Source organism: Vigna unguiculata, chromosome 4 (genome assembly GCF_037176805.1).
Source record: "Vigna unguiculata cultivar grain cowpea cultivar isolate G323 ecotype 2 chromosome 4, ASM3717680v1, whole genome shotgun sequence".
NCBI classification, from domain to species: Eukaryota; Viridiplantae; Streptophyta; class Magnoliopsida; order Fabales; family Fabaceae; genus Vigna; species Vigna unguiculata.
This window is the reverse complement of record NC_140795.1, coordinates 1,169,346-1,187,660: the sequence shown is the minus strand read 5'-3', so window position 1 is coordinate 1,187,660 and position 18,315 is coordinate 1,169,346. Positions and strand designations below refer to the sequence as shown.

General features: G+C 34.3%; 5 protein-coding genes across 5 annotated transcripts; all 5 read right to left on the bottom strand.

The window, feature by feature from the left end:
• Positions 1-106: 106 nt before the first annotated feature.
• Positions 107-1,295, bottom strand: LOC146886612 (uncharacterized). The gene has a single exon (XM_085672541.1). It carries the CDS (start codon positions 1,101-1,103, stop codon positions 177-179), a length of 927 nt encoding a protein of 308 aa, XP_085528667.1. The 5' UTR covers positions 1,104-1,295; the 3' UTR covers positions 107-176.
• An 839-nt stretch (positions 1,296-2,134) lies between these two features.
• LOC146886611 (uncharacterized) lies at positions 2,135-4,360 on the bottom strand. The gene has a single exon (XM_085672257.1). It carries the CDS (start codon positions 3,365-3,367, stop codon positions 2,468-2,470), a length of 900 nt encoding a protein of 299 aa, XP_085528383.1. The 5' UTR covers positions 3,368-4,360; the 3' UTR covers positions 2,135-2,467.
• A 1,711-nt stretch (positions 4,361-6,071) lies between these two features.
• Positions 6,072-7,515, bottom strand: LOC114181445 (uncharacterized). The gene has a single exon (XM_028067907.2). The coding sequence runs from the start codon at positions 7,191-7,193 to the stop codon at positions 6,252-6,254; it is 942 nt and encodes a 313-aa protein (XP_027923708.1). The 5' UTR covers positions 7,194-7,515; the 3' UTR covers positions 6,072-6,251.
• Positions 7,516-9,169: 1,654 nt separating this feature from the next.
• Positions 9,170-15,143, bottom strand: LOC146886610 (uncharacterized). Its single transcript, XM_085672444.1, has 3 exons — positions 14,675-15,143; positions 14,341-14,560; positions 9,170-9,551 (listed from the first exon to the last, which is right to left on the bottom strand). The coding sequence occupies exons 1-3, from the start codon at positions 14,883-14,885 to the stop codon at positions 9,200-9,202; spliced, it is 783 nt and encodes a 260-aa protein (XP_085528570.1). The 5' UTR covers positions 14,886-15,143; the 3' UTR covers positions 9,170-9,199.
• A 1,537-nt stretch (positions 15,144-16,680) lies between these two features.
• Positions 16,681-17,922, bottom strand: LOC146886609 (uncharacterized). The gene has a single exon (XM_085672324.1). It carries the CDS (start codon positions 17,729-17,731, stop codon positions 16,850-16,852), a length of 882 nt encoding a protein of 293 aa, XP_085528450.1. The 5' UTR covers positions 17,732-17,922; the 3' UTR covers positions 16,681-16,849.
• Positions 17,923-18,315: the final 393 nt, after the last annotated feature.

Here is an 18,315-nt window from a genome sequence, read left to right as displayed (position 1 = left end):
TTGAAATGCAGGTTTACGATGTTCTAATGACTTTGGTTTTATTTTTTTATTTCTAAAAATATCAGATATTCAGTTGCAAGCAAACTTACATAAAAAAGAACGATAATGAGCAGATAAAAAAAATCATTTTCTCATTGTAAAACAGTACTAATTAACACTTGATCAATGTACATCAGTTACCACCATCTCTTACCAAAGAACATATATTTATTATTTTCAGTGTAATTACCATTACCATTGCCATTGAACCTTCCGCCATTGTCAACAGCTCTTAAATTTTTCTGGCCGCCACCATGACGCCGTGCCACTGGAACACTCTCGCTGTCATCACTGTCAGACTGCCAAATCATTGACCTACGTTGCTTCTGGATATTGGCACAGTGTGGACACAACGTAGGCTTCCAAATCTTGGTTCTCATGGCTTCACCAAACAAGTAACGTAAACCAAAACCTGGGTGTTGCTCAGGACCCTCCACCGTTACATCCAAATTCCCATTACAAGCTCGAATTTTTACTACTACAGAAAGACCAACATCTGTTGTATTTCCAGAATAATCATTAATACCGGCACTGGTAGCAAAATAGTGCGCGATAGTCACTGCATAAGGTTGTCCTTCCTTAATCTTCTTCTTCGTTTCCAGAACATTAAGACCCCCTTTGTCTCCAGCCCCAAACAAACAAAGTAACGTCTCCGTAACGCTGCCTCCTGCATGAATCTGCTCGCTTCGATCAATGTTTATAATTGAATCGCTTCCATCGGTTGTGATTGACATGCCGGCATTATTCAGTGCATCTGATTCGGTCACTGTGTGTACGTCGAAATCAAAAGTGTAACATGCATTATTTATCGTACTGTCAAGTCGTACGAGTAAACCCTTGGCACCTTCATCTTTACAACTTCTCTTTAGAGTGAGTGTGGCACATGAAAGATCTACAGTGTATGACATGGTCCACTTCTCACTCCACATTCCTATGCGGTATTGCTCAAACTGTCTTTCTGACAAGGCAATCATAACTTTTCTTCCAAGCTGATAATAGAAAGGTTCATTCTCTCCTGCCCCAACAGTACTCAGAAGACCAACTCTGCGAATACTGTTTCCCATCTAAACCCAACAAATTTAAGAATTGAATGGAGAGAGATGGTGATGGTATGCAACTATGTAGGGTATAAACTCAGTACCCAGTTAATGGATGTGGGTATTTGGCTAGGGTTTCTCTGCTATGCTTTCTGGGGATGATCATGGGAATGGATGTGGGTATTTGGCTAGGTTTTCTCTGCTATGCTTTCTTGTTATGATCATGGGGATATTTATCAACACTTAGTGTGTAGAGTATAGAATATTTCCACGTATCTGCAATTATGGAAGCGTTATTCTTCCGCAGACTAATTCAACTTCACAGCATCTAATTCCCTAACTGGGTTTCTATCGCACTATAGAATTTTTGTTCGATTCTCTTAATAATTTCTTTTTAGTTATTAATATGCTTGTTTGATTTCTCTTAACAGGTTAAAAAACTGAAATGGAGGTTTACGACCAATTTCATAGTGACTTATAATCTTTTTTTTTCTAGATAAATATCAGATATTAAGTTGCAGGCAAGTAAAAAGAAAAAAAAAACAAAAACAAACGGTGATGAGGAGATAAAGAAAAACAAAGAAGTTACTTTGACAATCATCTTAAAATCACATCTATTTCCCACTCGCTTTAATAATATAATACTATATATCATGAATTTTAAATTAAAAAATAATATAATATATAAGTAAAAAAATATTATTTAGAGTGTGAAATAAATATATTGTCTTTTTTAGTGTTACATATCACCACCAAAAAACAAATCTCTCCTTGTGAAACAGCAGTAAAATTAATGAATGTTTATAATTTCGGTTAGAGCAATAGTACTTTGACATATTTACATTTATTTGACACGTATTATAAAGGTAATATAGTGTCATAAAATGAATTCTTTCATTTTTAAAGAAAAAAAAATAATAATGAAGAATAATATCAATTAGTGTAAAGAAAAAATATATTTATTGAAAAAAATAATTAATATACAAAAATGAATTATTATTGCAAGTTAAAAAATACAAAAGAAAAACTAAATTGAATGTGTGATATAGATGATCACATAAGGAAAATAGACACTAACACCAAAATTTATTAATGAGAAAGAGAAATAAAAGGCAACCAGCGGTAGTTACAATTGGATTCTGCATAATATCCACCAGAGACAAATTATTGTCTACTGACAAAAAAAAACACACCTGTTGATATAGTTAAATCTTAACCTAACTTGAAGTGCTGGTTGAATAGAAAAATTCGGTGCTGAAAAATATTATTCAGCAAGAAACATAAAGTGTGAGTACTATGTTATATGAAGACACCACATCTCTGGTTGTTCATTACACAAATTCTTGTCTGCTAACAAAAAGACTGTCTTGTCTTGAGTTGAATAGCTGTTATCATCTTCTTTTGAAAACCATAACATTGTTTTCAAAAATATTACCATTACCATTTCCCTGGAACCTTCCACCATTAGAGACCCCTCTTGAATTTCTCGGGGTGGCACGTGGTAGTGGCATGGAAACACTCTCACTGTCTTCACTGTCTTCACTGTTAGACTGCCAAAACAATTTACCCCTCCGTTTATGATCGCAATGAGGGCACATTGTAGGCTTCCAAGTCTCAGTTCTATGGACTTGATCAAACATGTAAAGTAATGCAGAGACAGGATGCTGCTCAGGGCCCTCCACTGTTATCTGAAATTTTCCATTTGATACTCGAAACTTTGCCACCACAGAAAGCCCAATATCTGTTCCACTTGATTCATAAAAACTTGTTCCGCTACTGTTAACAAAGTAGTGCGCCAGAGTCACCACCTCAGCCTCTTCTTCCCTTCTCTTTTTCTTTGACTCCACAACTAGAAGACTCCATCTGCTTTCACTCCCATACAAGTGAACTGTTGTATCCATAACACCACCCCTTGCATCAAAACTCCTCTTCGACTTTGTCGATAACTTAGAGTCTAAATAAGTACCCCACTCGCAAGGATCTACTCTGATATAATTGATGTCAGTGATTACCATACAAAACCTCGCACGAGTTACGCGGCCGTGTAGGAGTGTAAATTCTACCTTTCCGAAGATGCCATGTTGATAAACTTCATGCTTTAACCGTGCGTCATAATTTTTTTCATCTACTTTGTATGTCACAGACCATATCTCCTTCACCACTCCCGCAGGGTTTCTGGGACGCAAATCTCTGGACAAGTCGATGGAAGTGGATGGTCCCAGTTGTAGATGGCAAGGAAATGGAGCACTCCCAATATAGTTATCGAGAACAACACGAAGACTGTTTCCCATCTTCTTATTTTATACAAAATAATAATGGGTGAATAAACTAGGTTGGGTTTTCTCTGGTTAGGATGTTCACATGCCAAAGTTGTATATATAGATGAACCGAATACAGTATAATGTTTGCACTGGGAAGCGTTGTTCTTCCGCAGAATAATTTAATCATTCTAGCATCTAATTCTCTCTATCCTATTTTTTCCAAAGCACTTTCTGTCCAGTGCATTATCTCTATTCTTCAACTTATTCTTCATTCTTCCACTGACTCAATTCTTTTATATCAGTGTTGATAACGGCAATTTCAAATGTTATTCCTATGACAAGTGACAAAGTCTACTATTAATTGCAAGTTTAGAATTGGATTGTGCATAATATCCAACCAGAGACAAAATAGAAAAATTGAAATGGAGATTTACTTCCTAATGACTTGAAAACATAAAGGTAGTCACACAACACCAGAACTTAGACTGAGAAAGAAAACATTAAGTTGAAGCAGTAATAGGTTACAATACAGTAGGGTTCTGTATAAAAACCAACAACAAACAACATGAAAACCCAACTCTTCTCCCAAGATTGTCTTGTCTTGAGCTGAATAACTGTTATCATCTTCTCTTGAAAACCATAACATTGTTTTCATAGATATTACCATTACCATTCCCCTGGAGCCTTCCACCATTGGAGACCCCTCTTCCATAACACGACCCCATGCATCAAAACTCCTGTTTGTCGTTTTCGACAAAATGTTTTCTGACAAAATAAGCTGCTCCAAAATGATCTATCCTAATGTAATTGGTCTCAGTGATTACCAGACAAAGGTTCCCAATAAACCTTTATCTGGTATGGAGTGGATTTTTGTTCTTCTTCTTCTATACAAAATAGATGCAACAACACAACTCAACAAGAGGAATGGAGTGGATTTTTGTGCGTAGTTTAAGGGTTGAAGACTTTAATGGAAGGGTCGTATTGTATATGAAAGAGAGAAACATGGTGAGCAGATATATGAGGATGTAGGGAATGTGAAGTTACTGAAAAAATAACAAGGAGTGAAAATAAAGTAGGTTAGCTTTTCGCTATCATTGTAGCATCTAATTCTCTCTATTATGTTTCCCAAACCACTTTTCTCTGTTTAGTGCATTACCTTTTTCAACTTCTTGGATTCTTCATTCTTCCATTGATTAAATTCTTTTACGGTTTACTTCTGAATATGATAAGACTATTATAAGATATAGATTGTACCGTAAGTTTGATCTTTGATTTTCTAGATCATGATAAAGATATTTTTTATAACATCGTATTGGCCTGGAGACTCATAGAAAAATTATTTTTTATCAAAGTTCTGTTGATAAATTTTTTAAGATGTATATGTGACAGCATTTCAATAAATGAAAAAAAAATTGATGTGACTTATAATGAAAAGAAAATTGTTTAATGTATGTTGAAAAATAAATTTAGCTTTATCAAAAAATATTGTCAAAGTATCGTAGACCAGAGTCATATTGTTATCTTGTTTTCTATATATTATTACTTTGTATGGGTTGAGAATATTTTATTTTATTTTTAATTAATATATTTACTTTTGTTAATAAAAAATATTGTCAATTTTTTTCACTAATTTGAAATATAAAATTATTCAGAATGACTCTTGAGTTTCGGTGAGTAAAATCTAAAAGTTTTTATTATTGAAAAAGGTGTAGAAAATTTCAAGGTAAGGTTTTAATTAGAGAAGTTCTTAAAGAGTTTAGATCTTTCCATTAACACTGTAAATATCTCATCATCTATTAATGTTTGTATGACCACATATTTGAGAAAGTTATCTACATTAATACGTTGAAGGAAGCTTGAAAAATCAAGAAATTGGAAAAAAAAAAAGTATGTTTAGTTTCAACTCCTAAAGGAAATGTGGATGGTTACGTATATCAAAATTAGGAGGTATGATGGTTACATATATCAAAATAGTTATAGCAACCAAAATTTTCATACATACCTACTTGGTTAGGCAAAAGAATTTATCTCTTATTAGATTAAAACACTAAAAAGTAATTATTTTTAATGGAAGTTATATTTGATATTTTTAGGCGTTTTAATCTCTGTTAAAGACATTTTTCGCAGTTTGTTATTCCCTTTGAGCCAATGTACCTAGAAGTTTTTAACAATCCTGAAAAAATGCAACTTACCTACTGTTTATAAAATAATTCTACTATATTATATCTTTGTTCTGAAAACCTATCAGTATTGTATATAGAGAAATACAGTGTACAGAGCTAGCAGGATGTAGGGAATGTGAAGTTACTGAGAAAATAATAATGGTTGAATAAACTATAGGTTAGGTTTTCTCTGTTTGCATGGTTAGGATGCTCATATGCAAAGTTATATATATATATATATATATATATATATATATATATATATATGTATATAAATGAACACAATACAGTACTATAATCTTTGCATTAGGAAGCGTTACTCTTCCGCATTTTAATTTAATCATTAGCATATAATTCTCTATCATATTTTTTCCAAACCACTTTCTCTCCAGTGCATTAACTCTGTTATATATTCTCTATTCTTCAACCTGTTTGATTCTTCATTCTTCCACTAACTCAATTCTTTTATATCAGTGTGGGTCGTGGGTGTTTGTTTTTTAAAATCCCGTTTATTTTCTTGATTCTTTTGGTTATCCTAACGCGATTTTGTTTTTTTTCTAAACTCAGTACAATTACCTGATAATCTCTGTTCTTCATTATACAAACAGCTATAATTACTGTGAAGTAAGTAAGATTAAAACAAAAAACAAAAGCAAGAACACATAAGTTTATGTTCTCTACATGATGGTGTCTTATTTATTGTCATACAATCAGAACATATGAAAGTACGTTACTTCATATGGTACATCATGTTACCACCATCTCTTTCCAAAAAACATATATTTATTTTCAATGAAATTACCATTACCATTGCCATTGAACCTTCCACCATTGTTAACCGTTCTTAAAATTTTCTGGCCGCCACCGTGACGCCGTGCCACAGGGACACTCTCGCTGTCATCACTCTCTGACTGCCAAATCATTGTGCTACGTTGCTTCTGGATATTGGCACAGTGTGGACACAACGTAGGCTTCCAAATCTTGGTTCTCACGGCTTCACCAAACAAGTAACGTAATCCAAAACCAGGGTGTTGATCAGGACCCTCCACCGTTATATCCAAATTCCCATCAGAAGCTCGAATCTTTACCACAACAGAAAGACCAGCATCTGTTTTAGTTCTAGAAAAATCAATAATACCGGCACTAGTAATCGCAAAATAGTGCGCGAGAGTCACTGCGTAAGGTTGTTCTTCCTTAATCTTCTTCTTCATTTCCAGAACATTAAGACCCCCTTTGTCTCCAGCCCCAAACAAACAAAGTAGTGTCTCCGTAACGCTGCTTCCAGGATGAATCTGATCGGTTGGCTCAAACCTTGTTAATGAACCCCTTCCACAGAGTTTGGATGACAAGGAGGCATTTATCAATGCATCTGATTCGGTGACTGTATGCACGTCCAAATCAAAAACGTACTTCTCAGAACTTCCAGTTTCGGATGGTATTACAGTGAAGAGTTGTATGAGTAAAGCCTTGGCACCTTCATCTTTACCACTTCTCGTTATGGTGATTGTACAAGTTGAAAGATCTACGGTGTATGACATGGTCCACTTCTCACTCCAGAATCCACTGCGGTTTACCTCAAAATATCTTCCTGACAAATCAATGGAAACTTTTCTTCCCAGCTGATAATGGAAAGGTTCATCCTCTCCTGCACCAGCAGTACTCAGAAGACCAACTCTGCGAATACTGTTTCCCATCTAAAGCCAACAAATTAAGAATGGAGAGAGATGATGATGGTATGCAAATATGTAGGGTATAAACTCACTACCCAGTTAATGGACGTGGGTTTGGCTAGGGTTTCTCTGCTATGCTTTCTGGGGATGATCATGGGAATGGATCAGGTTTTCTCTGCTATGCTTGCTTGGGATTTTCATGGGGATATTTATCAAACACTTAGTGTGCAGAGTATAGAATATTTTCATTATCTGCAATTATGGAAGCGTTATTCTTCCGCAGACTAATATTCAATTTCACAGCACACTGTATTTCTATCGCACTACCATGTGTATCTTCTTCCTTCATTATGTTGCTCTTTTTTAATTTGTTCGATTCTCTTAACTTGATTGTTTCTTTCTGGCTATTATAATATGCTTGTTTGATTTCTCTTAGATTAAAAGATTGAAATGGAGGTTTACCACCAGTTTCCTAATGACTTGGAATCTTTTTTTTTTTCCTTCTAAAAGAATATCATCGTAAAATTTACTTTTCTCCTCGTGTCTGTTTTTTTTAACTAATTTAATTAAAAAATAAAAGAGTAAAGATGTAGATAATATTATTTTCGTAATGCGGGAGAATTTTTATAAATTATCTTACACATATATTATATAATTTTTCTTCTTCTCTTATTATTGTGCGGAGAAATTTATTACAAAAATGTAAATTGTATCTATTAGAAATGTAAAAAGAAAAAGACTAAATCGGTATTTATGTCGACCAAATTTACAAGTAAAAATCCTATAAATTGTATTTATAATTAATTTTCATTGATTCATAGTTTAGGTTTATTATATTGATTGTACATAAAAGTTAATATCAGATAGTGAAAAAAAAAACAACCAAAAATTTATTTAATAACAATTAAATTTAGAAAATAAAATTAATTAATCATTACATTATTAAGTTATTCATAATTTTATTTTATAAAGGTTAAATATGTTTTAGTCACTGATCGTAGTCCATCTCTGACTAACCGTAGTCACTCTCTGACTCTTTGAATTAATTTAGTCACTTATCTTAGTAGATGCGTGGATCTAATATCCTTTAAACCATTGTTTTTATCTTGATTTGGCGTTTCATATGCGTTTGTCAACTAACAAATGAAACGCAGAGATGTCTTAAACAGTACAAGCAAACTCAAATATTATCATCAAACACATCGTCGAAACGTCAAATAAATTTAAAATTTGGTTAAAATGACTAAATTTACTTTTATTCATTTTTTAAGAGTTGGAAGACTAAACTAGACAAAAGTGTCCAAAAAAGACTAATTTTAATTTTTACTAAAGTAAAGAAACTAAAAACATATTTAATCATCTTATAAACTATAATAGCCGAATATATTTAAAATAGTATATATCATAATAGAATAAGATCCTAAATTTGTATCTACCCGTTACCAAGATTTTATTAATTTCTATTATATATTGATTCTAAGTTAATATGATAATTAATTGTTTTTAGTTCTAAATTCGATTGTTATTTAACAATTTTATTGCAATGAAAAAGGTTATAATATTAGATTTTTTTTTTAAAAGAGCGAATACCCAATTTTACTTACTTTTTATTTAATTTGTCTTTTTCTTATACAAGATAATAAAATATATGCAATTAAAAAAATAAATAGATGAAAAGCACTCCACCATGCTCTCCGTGAAGATGTGAAGGAAGGAATTTTCTCATGCTCATGGCTAGTGACTCCTTTATTAATATAATTTCTTGGAAAAAATAATTAATATACAAAACTGAATAATTAAGTGCAAGTTATAAAATACAAAAGAAAAACAAATGGATAAAGATAACTATTACATATAATAAGCAAAACAGACACTAACACCAAAATTTATTATTGAAAAAGAGAACATGAAGTGAAAGCACCAGTAGTTTACAACTGCATAATATCCAACCAGAGACAAATTATTGTCCACTAACAAAAACAAAACACAAATCTCCTCCCAAGACTGTCTTGTCCTATGTTGAATAACTGTTAGCATCTTCTTTTGAAAACCATAACATTGTTTTCAATGAAATTACCATTACCATTTCCCTGCAACCTTCCACCATTGGAGACCCCTCTTGCATTTCTCGGGGTGGCACGAGGTACTGGTATGGAAACACTGTCACTGTCTTCACTATCAGACGGCCAAAACAATTTACCCTTCCGTTTACGATCGCAATGAGGACACATGCTAGGCTTCCAAATCCCAGCTCTGTTGACTTCATCAATCATGTAATGTAATGAAGAGACAGGATGCTGCTCGGGGCCTTCCACTGTTATCTGAAATTTTCCATTTGATGCTCGAAGCTTTGCGACCACAGAAAGGCCAATGTTTGTTCCTCTTAGTATTTTAAGGTTGTTAAAGGGATAGTTGAAGGAATAGAGAAAATGTTTGGATAATAGAGTGTGAAAGTAGTAGTTGGAGAAGTGTATTTTGTAGTTGAGAGTAGTTGTATTGGATATTGTATTAGTTGTTCTTCATGTTACAAAATGGTAGCATACATGGGTATTTATAGACCCATAGATTATTCTAAAAACTTCTAGCTAGAACTAATGCAAATACTTCTAGATTTTTCTACATAATTGAATGTTCTTGATTTTTCTTTCTATCCTAGGCTTTTCTCCAATACTCTAGAAGTTTCTTTACATTTCAACAACTCTATCTTATATTTTTCTAGATTCTTCTAGAATTTGCATTATACTTTAATACTCCTCTTTGATGCAAATTCGGTAACTCCAAGCATAGTGCGTAGTAGTTCAAATCTTGGTCGTATCTTCATATTTGTTTCCGCTTCTCTTATGAAGTGGTATTTAATTGCTATATGTTTTGTTCTGTTGTGATGCACAGGATTCTATCATTGCAATGGTTGATTTATTGTCACAATTAATTGTAGTAGGGTTACTTTGTTTTTCTCCCATATCTTTAAGTATTCTTCGAAGCCATATAGCCTGATTTGTTGCTTCAACGGCTGCCACATACTCTGCTTCAGCGGTTGATTGGGCAACTGTGGCTTGCTTCTTTGACGTTTAAGAGAATATTCCTGATCCAAGTGAGAAAGCATAGCCTGACATGTTCTTCATGTCGTCCACTGACCCTGCCCAATCACTATTAGTATAACCAAGCAATGTTGGATTGCCTGTGGATTTGTACCATATACCGTGCTCTTTGGTTCCTTATAGATATTAAAATTCTTTTGCCTACGCCAAGATGTATTTGGCTTGGATTTTGCATGAATCTTGATAAGAGACTTGTAGCGAACATGATATCTGGTCGTGTAGTTGTCAGATAAAGTAGACTTCCAACTAGACTCCTGTATCGAGATGCATCGGCTTTTGGTGCTCCATCCACCTTTTGTAGTTTTTCATTCGTCACTAGTGGTGTGCTTACAAGTTTGCACCCGTACATCTTAAATTTCTTCAGCAAATCTTCTGTATATTTCTTTTGTGAGATGAATATTCCATCATCTCTTTGACTTACCTCTATGCCGAGGAAATAACTCATCAAGCCAAGATCAGTCATCTCAAAGGTCTTCATCATATCTTCTTTAAACTCCATCAACATCTTTGTGTTGGTTCCGGTATAAATAAGATCATCTACATATAGAGAGAGTAAAAGAGTATGCTGACCTTGTGTCTTGATGTATAGTGTAGGCTCACTCTTGCTCCTCCTGAATCCTTGATTGGTGAAATATTGATCGATTCTGCTGTACCATGCACGAGGAGCTTGTTTCAGGCCATATAAAGCTTTCTTTAATCTCAACACTTTGGCTTCTTGGCCTTTAACCACAAATCCTGGTGGTAGCTCTATATAGATCTCTTCTTCAAGAACACCATTGAGGAATGCAGACTTGACGTCTAATTGGTAGATGCTCCATCCTTTTTGGGCTGCAAGGGCTATTAGAGTTCTTATTGTGTCTAGTCGAGCAACTGGAGCAAATGTCTCATTGTAGTCTACTCCAAGTTGTTGTGAATAACCCTTAGCTACCAACCTTGCCTTGTGTTTGTGTATGGTACCATCAGGGTTTAACTTTGTCTTGAAGACCCACTTAACTCCGATGATATCTTTATCTTTTGGACAGTCTACTAGCTCCCGAGTGTTATTTTTCTCTATTGTCTTTATCTCTTCTTTCATTGCTTTGACCCATTCTTCTTGTTTTGCGGCCTCTTCAAAGGTTTCAGGCTCTAGTATGACCAAGTTGCAAGATTCATAAATGTCTGTTAGAGATCTGATTCGTCTCGGAGTGGATTCAGGCGATGATTCTTCTTGATCTTGAATTGATGTTGGAGTTGCAGGAGATTCTGGAGTTATAATGGTATCTTAATCGTTATCTTCTTGGCTTGTAGTTGGTTGATTGTTGGGCATGTATATTGTCTTCCTCTCAATTTGTTCCTCTTCCCAGTTCCAGGTAGCACTTTCATCTACTTCAATGTCTCTGCTGATAGTTAGCTTCTTTGTTTGAAGATTATAGACTTTGTAGCCTTTGGATTGCGTACTATATCCCAAGAAGATGCCTCGTACGGTCTTGTCTTCTAGTTTGTGTCTCTTTTGGTCTGGAACATGAATATAGCAAACAAATCCAAATACTCTTAGATGTTTAGTTGATGGTTTCTTACCGCTCCAAACTTCGATTGGAGTTTTATCTTGAACTGCTTTAGTAGGACATCTATTGAGTAGGTAGACCGCAGTGTAGACTGCTTCTGCCCAGAATGTATTTGGTAGTCCTTTCTCCTTCAGCATTGATCTCGCCATCTCCATGACTGTGCGATTCTTTCTCTCTGAAACACCATTTTTGTTGTGGAGTATATGTGATTGTAAGTTGTCTCTCTATGCCTTCATCTTCGCAGAATTTGTCAAACTCGCGAGATGTGTATTCTTTTCCACGATCACTTCTTAGTACTTTTATCTGTTTTCCACTTTGCTTCTCGACAAGGGCCTTGAATTTCTTAAATATTCCAAAGACTTCTGACTTTGCCTTTAAGAAATAAACCCATGTCATTCTAGAGAAGTCATCAATGAAGAGAATGAAGTCCCTGTTGTTGTGATGTGAAGGCGTCCTCATTGGTCCACAAACATCGGTGTGGATTAATTCTAGTAAGTCTTTTGCTCTCCATGCTTTATCTGTCGAGAATGGTAATCGATGTTGTTTACCAAGGAGACATCCTTCGCATGATTCATTATTCTCCTTTAAGTAAGGAAGATCCCTCATCATGTTTTTCTGATATAGAAGCTTTAAAGCATGTGTGTTGAAGTGGCCAAATCTTCTATGCCAAAGCCATGAGTCATCAACTTCCGCCTTCATGGCAATATTAGTTCCAGGTTTGAAGCTTATGGGAAAGCTTCTATTTCTCTTCTCCATTTTTACTTCACCAATTTCTAACCTTCTACTATCATAAATTTTACATGTATCTTTCTCAAAGTGAAGAGAATACCCATTCTCCATCATTTGGCCAATACTTAAAAGATTTTCTTTAAGATTGGGAACTAGTAAAACGTTCTTGATGAATTTCGTACCTTTCTTTGTCTCCACCATGACAGTTCCTTTGCCTTGAGACTCCACTGTGGCGCCATTTCCAAGAAGAACTTTGACATTGACAGATTTATCAATGTCTTTGAAGATACTTTGATATTTGGCCATGTGATTGTTGCATCCACTGTCCAAGTACCAGTTTCCTTCTCCATTATGAGATTCTTGATTGGCATAGAATAAACGTTGCTCCTGATTATGTTCTTCAGCAAAGTTTGCTTGATGCTTATTTTTATTACGACAATATTTCTCCACATGTCCAGGCTTCTTGCAATAATGACATATTGGCTTCCCACGATGCCAATAGTCTTTTTCTGCATGACTTGACTTATTGCAAATGCCACACGGAGGATATTTATCTTTCTTGCTTCCAGAGAAATTTCTAGAATCTTTGCTTCTAGAATATTCTTCAATATTTTTCTTTTATTCTTCTTCTCTCCTTTTGGGGTTGTAATTTGAGCTTTGATTGGAAGGCATTTTCGACTGAATTTGTATCAGCACAATTATTTAATCTTGCTTCGTGCGCTCCGAGGAGACCAACTAATTTACTTATCGATAGAGAAGATGGTTCCGAGGAAATTTCTATGGAAGCTACTATGGAATCATATTTCTCTGTGAGAGTGATAAGAATTTTTTCTACCACTCTTTTTTCCTTAATTTCGTTTCCATATAACTTCATTTTATTCACTATTTCTTTTATTCTTCCATAGTATTCTTCAATGGTCTCAGATTCCTTCATTCTGATGGTCTCAAATTCTCTTCTTAGATAGTGTAGTTTAACGGAGCGTACCTGTTCATTGCCTTCAAATTCTTCTTCCAAAATATCCCATGCCCTTTTTGCAGTTTCTGCATCCATGATCCTCATGACGATAGTTTCTCCCACAACTTGTTGAAGAACAAATAATGTTTGGACATCCTTTTGTTCAGAATCTTCTAGCTTTTTCCGTTCCTCCTCAGATAAAGTCTCAATATTATCTGGTTTTGTATAACCAGATTGAACAATATCCCACAATTTTTGTGTGATAAAATATGTCTTTAGTTTGAGTTTCCAAAGGTCAAAATTTTTACCAGTAAAAACTGGTAGGGGGACTGAAGAAAAGTGAACAATGTTAGAAGCCATGGATTAAGAGAAAAAACTCTCTTCTTTTGGAACTATAGAAGGAAGGTTTTGGAAGTAATAGAATAATTTTTCTACGCCCAATAAATGATCGAACCTGGCTCTGATACCACTGTTAGTATTTTAAGGTTGTTAAAGGGATAGTTGAAGGGATAGAGAAAATGTGTGGATAGTAGAGTGTGAAAGTAGTAGTTGGAGAAGTGTATTTTGTAGTTGAGAGTAGTTGTATTGGATATTGTGTTAGTTGTTCTTCATGTTACAAAATGGTAGCATACATGGGTATTTATAGACCCATAAATTATTCTAGAAACTTCTAGGTAGAACTAATGCAAATACTTCTAGATTTTTCTACATAGTTGAATGTTCTTGATTTTTCTTTCTATTCTAGGCTTTTCTCCAATACTTTAGAAGTTTCTTTACATTTCAACAACTCTATCTTATATTTTTCTAGATTCTTCTAAAATTTGCATTATACTTTAATAGTTCCAGTTGATCCGTAGAAACTTGTTCCGCTACTTTTAACAAAGTAGTGCGCCACGGTGACGACCTCAGCCTCTTCCTCCGTGTTGTTTTTCTTTGACTCCACAGCAAGAAGACCCCATGTGCCTGCACTCCCATAGAAGTCAACCGTTGTATCGATAACACCACCCCATGCATCAAAACTCCTGTTTGTCTTTGTCCATAAAGTGGAGTTTGTGAAAGTACTCCCATGGCGATTTATACTAACATAATTGGTATCAGTGATTTGCATACCAATTGTGATATTAGTTTTCCCAGATAAGGGGTCCCAGATGTTAAAATCGACCCTGTCGACGTTGCCATATCGATCAACATTATGCCTTACTAAGTGTACCATACACCTTTTCTCATCTATTTTGTATGTCACACACACTATCTCAAGCACCGGTCCCCCTTCTAGTGGATACAAATCTCTGGATAAGTCGATGGAAGTGGATGGTCCCAGTTGTAGATGGCAAGGAAATGGAGCACTTCCAATATAATTATCGAGAACAACACCAAGACTGTTTCCCATCTTCTTCTTTTATACAAAAGAGAAGAAGCAAGACCACAACTTAGCACGAGAATTGGAATGGATTTCTAAGTAGTTTAAGGGTTTAAACTTGAATGGATATAGAGAAATATGGTGTGCATATATGGGAGGATGTAGGGTGTGTGAAGTTACTGATAAAATAATAATGGGTGAATACACTATGTTAGGGTTTCTCTGGTTTTCCTGCAGAGGATGTTCACATGCCAAAGTTATATATAAAGATGAACTCAATACAGTATAATCTTTGCACTGGGAAGCGTTATTCTTCCGCAGATTAATTTAATCATGGTAGCATCTAATTCTGCATCATAATTTTTTTCAAACCACTCTCCTTTTACTGTTATATATATATATATATATATATATATATATATATATATATATATATATATATATATATATATATATTCTCCATGTTTTCCACCTGTTTGATTCTTCCACTAACTCAATTCTTTTATGAGTGTGGGTCACAAATGGGTGTTTGTGCCTGTTTATTTTCTTGATTTTATTTTGTTATAACAATGATATTTTGACTATTAAATTTTGACAATTTTCTCTTATAACACGAGTGTTATCTTCTAAATATTTTTGAAAGATTGAAAATGAGTAAAAGAATAAATAAAAAACCACTCAAAAGATGACACCTAAGATTGTAAGAGAAAAATGTCAAAATTTAGTAGTCAAAAAATTATTTTTATCCTAATGGAAATGGTTTTTTTTTACAATAATCACTTCATACCAGTAATATATTTATTTTAAAAACTAAAATGTTATGTTTATAAAAATAAATAAATAAAAGATTAAAGAAGTAAATATAAAATGAATGTAAAAATTGACTGAGGTTGAAAATAGTGGAACTCTTTCCTCGTAAAGGAAAATTTAATAAACACATAAAATAAATTAGCTTTTATTATTTTTGTTTAAACAGTAGTTAACAAAGAAAAAAAGTTTAACAATCTCCATTCAGTTTTTGGTACACATATATAACAATAATTTCATTAGGTGTTCCATTATTCATATTTTATCATAGTTATTTTCGATACTTATTTCATTTTCTTTGAATATATATTAGTTAAATATAGTCTCTTTCACTCAACTGCGTTAAAATCTTTTTAATTTTTCAAATAAATTTCAAAGTAACGTACTGTTTAAATTATTTTAACTAACTTAAATGTGAATTTAGAATACCATTTAATATTTTTCTTAATATTTAAAAATTAAAACATTATTAAAAACAAATACTAAAAGCACGAACCCTAACTTAATTAGTGTTGATCAGTAAATAAACAATAAATGCAACACTACTAAGAAATTTAGAAAATAAAGACACACAACATCTCTGTTCTTCATTACACAAACAACTGTGAAGTAAGTAAGATTAAAACAAAAACCAAAAACAAAAACAAGAACACCTAGGTTTATTGTCTATACATGATGGTGGCTTATTCATTGTCATGCAATCAGAACATATGAAAGTACGTTACTTCATACCAAACTAGTAGAATAACAAAATTTGGTACCTTATATTACCACCATCTCTTTCCAAAAAACATATATCTATTATCAATGAAATTACCATTACCATTGCCATTGAACCTTCCACACCATTGTTAACCGTTCTTCAATTTTTCTGGCAGCCACCATGACGCCGTGCCAGAGGAACACTCTCACTGTCATCACTGTCAGAGTGCCAAATCATTGTGCAACTTTGTTCTCATGGCTTCACCAAATATACATAGTCATAGCCACTTGTGTGGTAAAGATCACATAAGCAAAATAGACAATGACACCGAAATTGATTATTCAGAAAGAAAAGACAAAGTGCTGGTTACAATTGGATTCTGCGTAATATCCGACCAGAGACAAATTATTGTCTACTAAGAAAAAGAAAACACAAATCTTCTCCCACCAAGATTGTCTTGTCTTGAGTTGAATAACTGTTATCATCATCTTCTTTTGAAAACCATAATATTGTTTTCATAGATATTACCATTACCATTTCCCCGGAACCTTCCACCATTGGAGACCCCTCTTGCATTTCTCGGGGTGGCACGAGTAGGTACTGGTATGGAAACACTGTCACTGTCTTCACTCTCAGACTGCCAAAACAATTTACCCCTCCGTTTATGATCGCAATGAGGACACATGGTAGGCTTCCAAATCCCAGTTCTACGGACTTCATCAAACAAGAAAAGTAAGGCAGAGACAGGATGCTGCTCAGGACCCTCCACTCTTATCTCAAATTTTCCATTGGATACTCCAAACTTTGCCACCACAGAAAGGGCAATGTTTGTTCCGGTTGATCTGCAAAAACTTGTTCCGCTAGTTTTAACAAAATAGTGCGCCACAGTCACCACAGTGTTTTTCTTTGATTCCACAGCAAGAAGACCTCGTTTGCTTTCACTCCCATACAAGTGAACTGTTGTATCCATAACACCACCCCTTGCATCATAACTCCTCTTTGCCTTTGTCCATAAAAATTCGTCCAAACTAACCCACTCGCAAGGATCTATCCTGATATAGTTAGTTTCGGTGATTACCATACAAAACTTCCCATGAATTATCCCACATAACCAGTCATTGACGACAAATTCTACCTTTTCCACGTTACCATGTTGATCAACACCATGCCTTATCAAACTTACGTCACAAGTTTCCTTATCTACTGTGTATGACACACACCATGTCTCGCTCACCACTCCCGCATCGTCTTTCTCACGCAAATTTCTGAACAAATCGATGGAAGTGGATGCTCCCAGCGGTAGATGGCAAGGAATTGGAGCACTTCCGGTGTAATTATCGAGAACAACACCGAGACTGTTTCCCATCTTCTTTTATACAAAATAGATGCAACAACACAACTCAACAAGAGGAATGAAATGGATTTGTACGTAGTTTAAGGTTTGAGACTTTAATGGTGTGCAAATAATATAGGAGGATGTAGGGCATGTACAGTACTGAAAAAATAGTAATGGGTGAATAAACTAGGTTAGGTTTTCTCTGGTTCGGATGTTCACATGCCAAAGTTCTATATATAGACGCACACGACACAGTATAATCTTTTGCAATGGGAAGCGTTATTCTTCCGCAGATTAATTTATTCATGGTAGCATCTAATTCTCCATCATAATTTTTCCAAACCACTTTCCTTTTACTGTTATAGGTTTCTCTATTCTTCTACCAGTTTGATTCTTCATTCTTCCACTAATTGAATTTACTGTTATATATTCTTCATTCTTCATTCTTCATTCTTCACTCTAAGGCAGATAATTCTTACGCTAATTAGGTGCTGCAGATGCCTTTTGAGTACAGAGTGAGTTGCATCTTATCTAATCTGAAATAGAGTGCAGATTAGAATCACAATATGGCTATACTAAATATTTGAATTTCGTGATTTTTAAATCAAATGAGA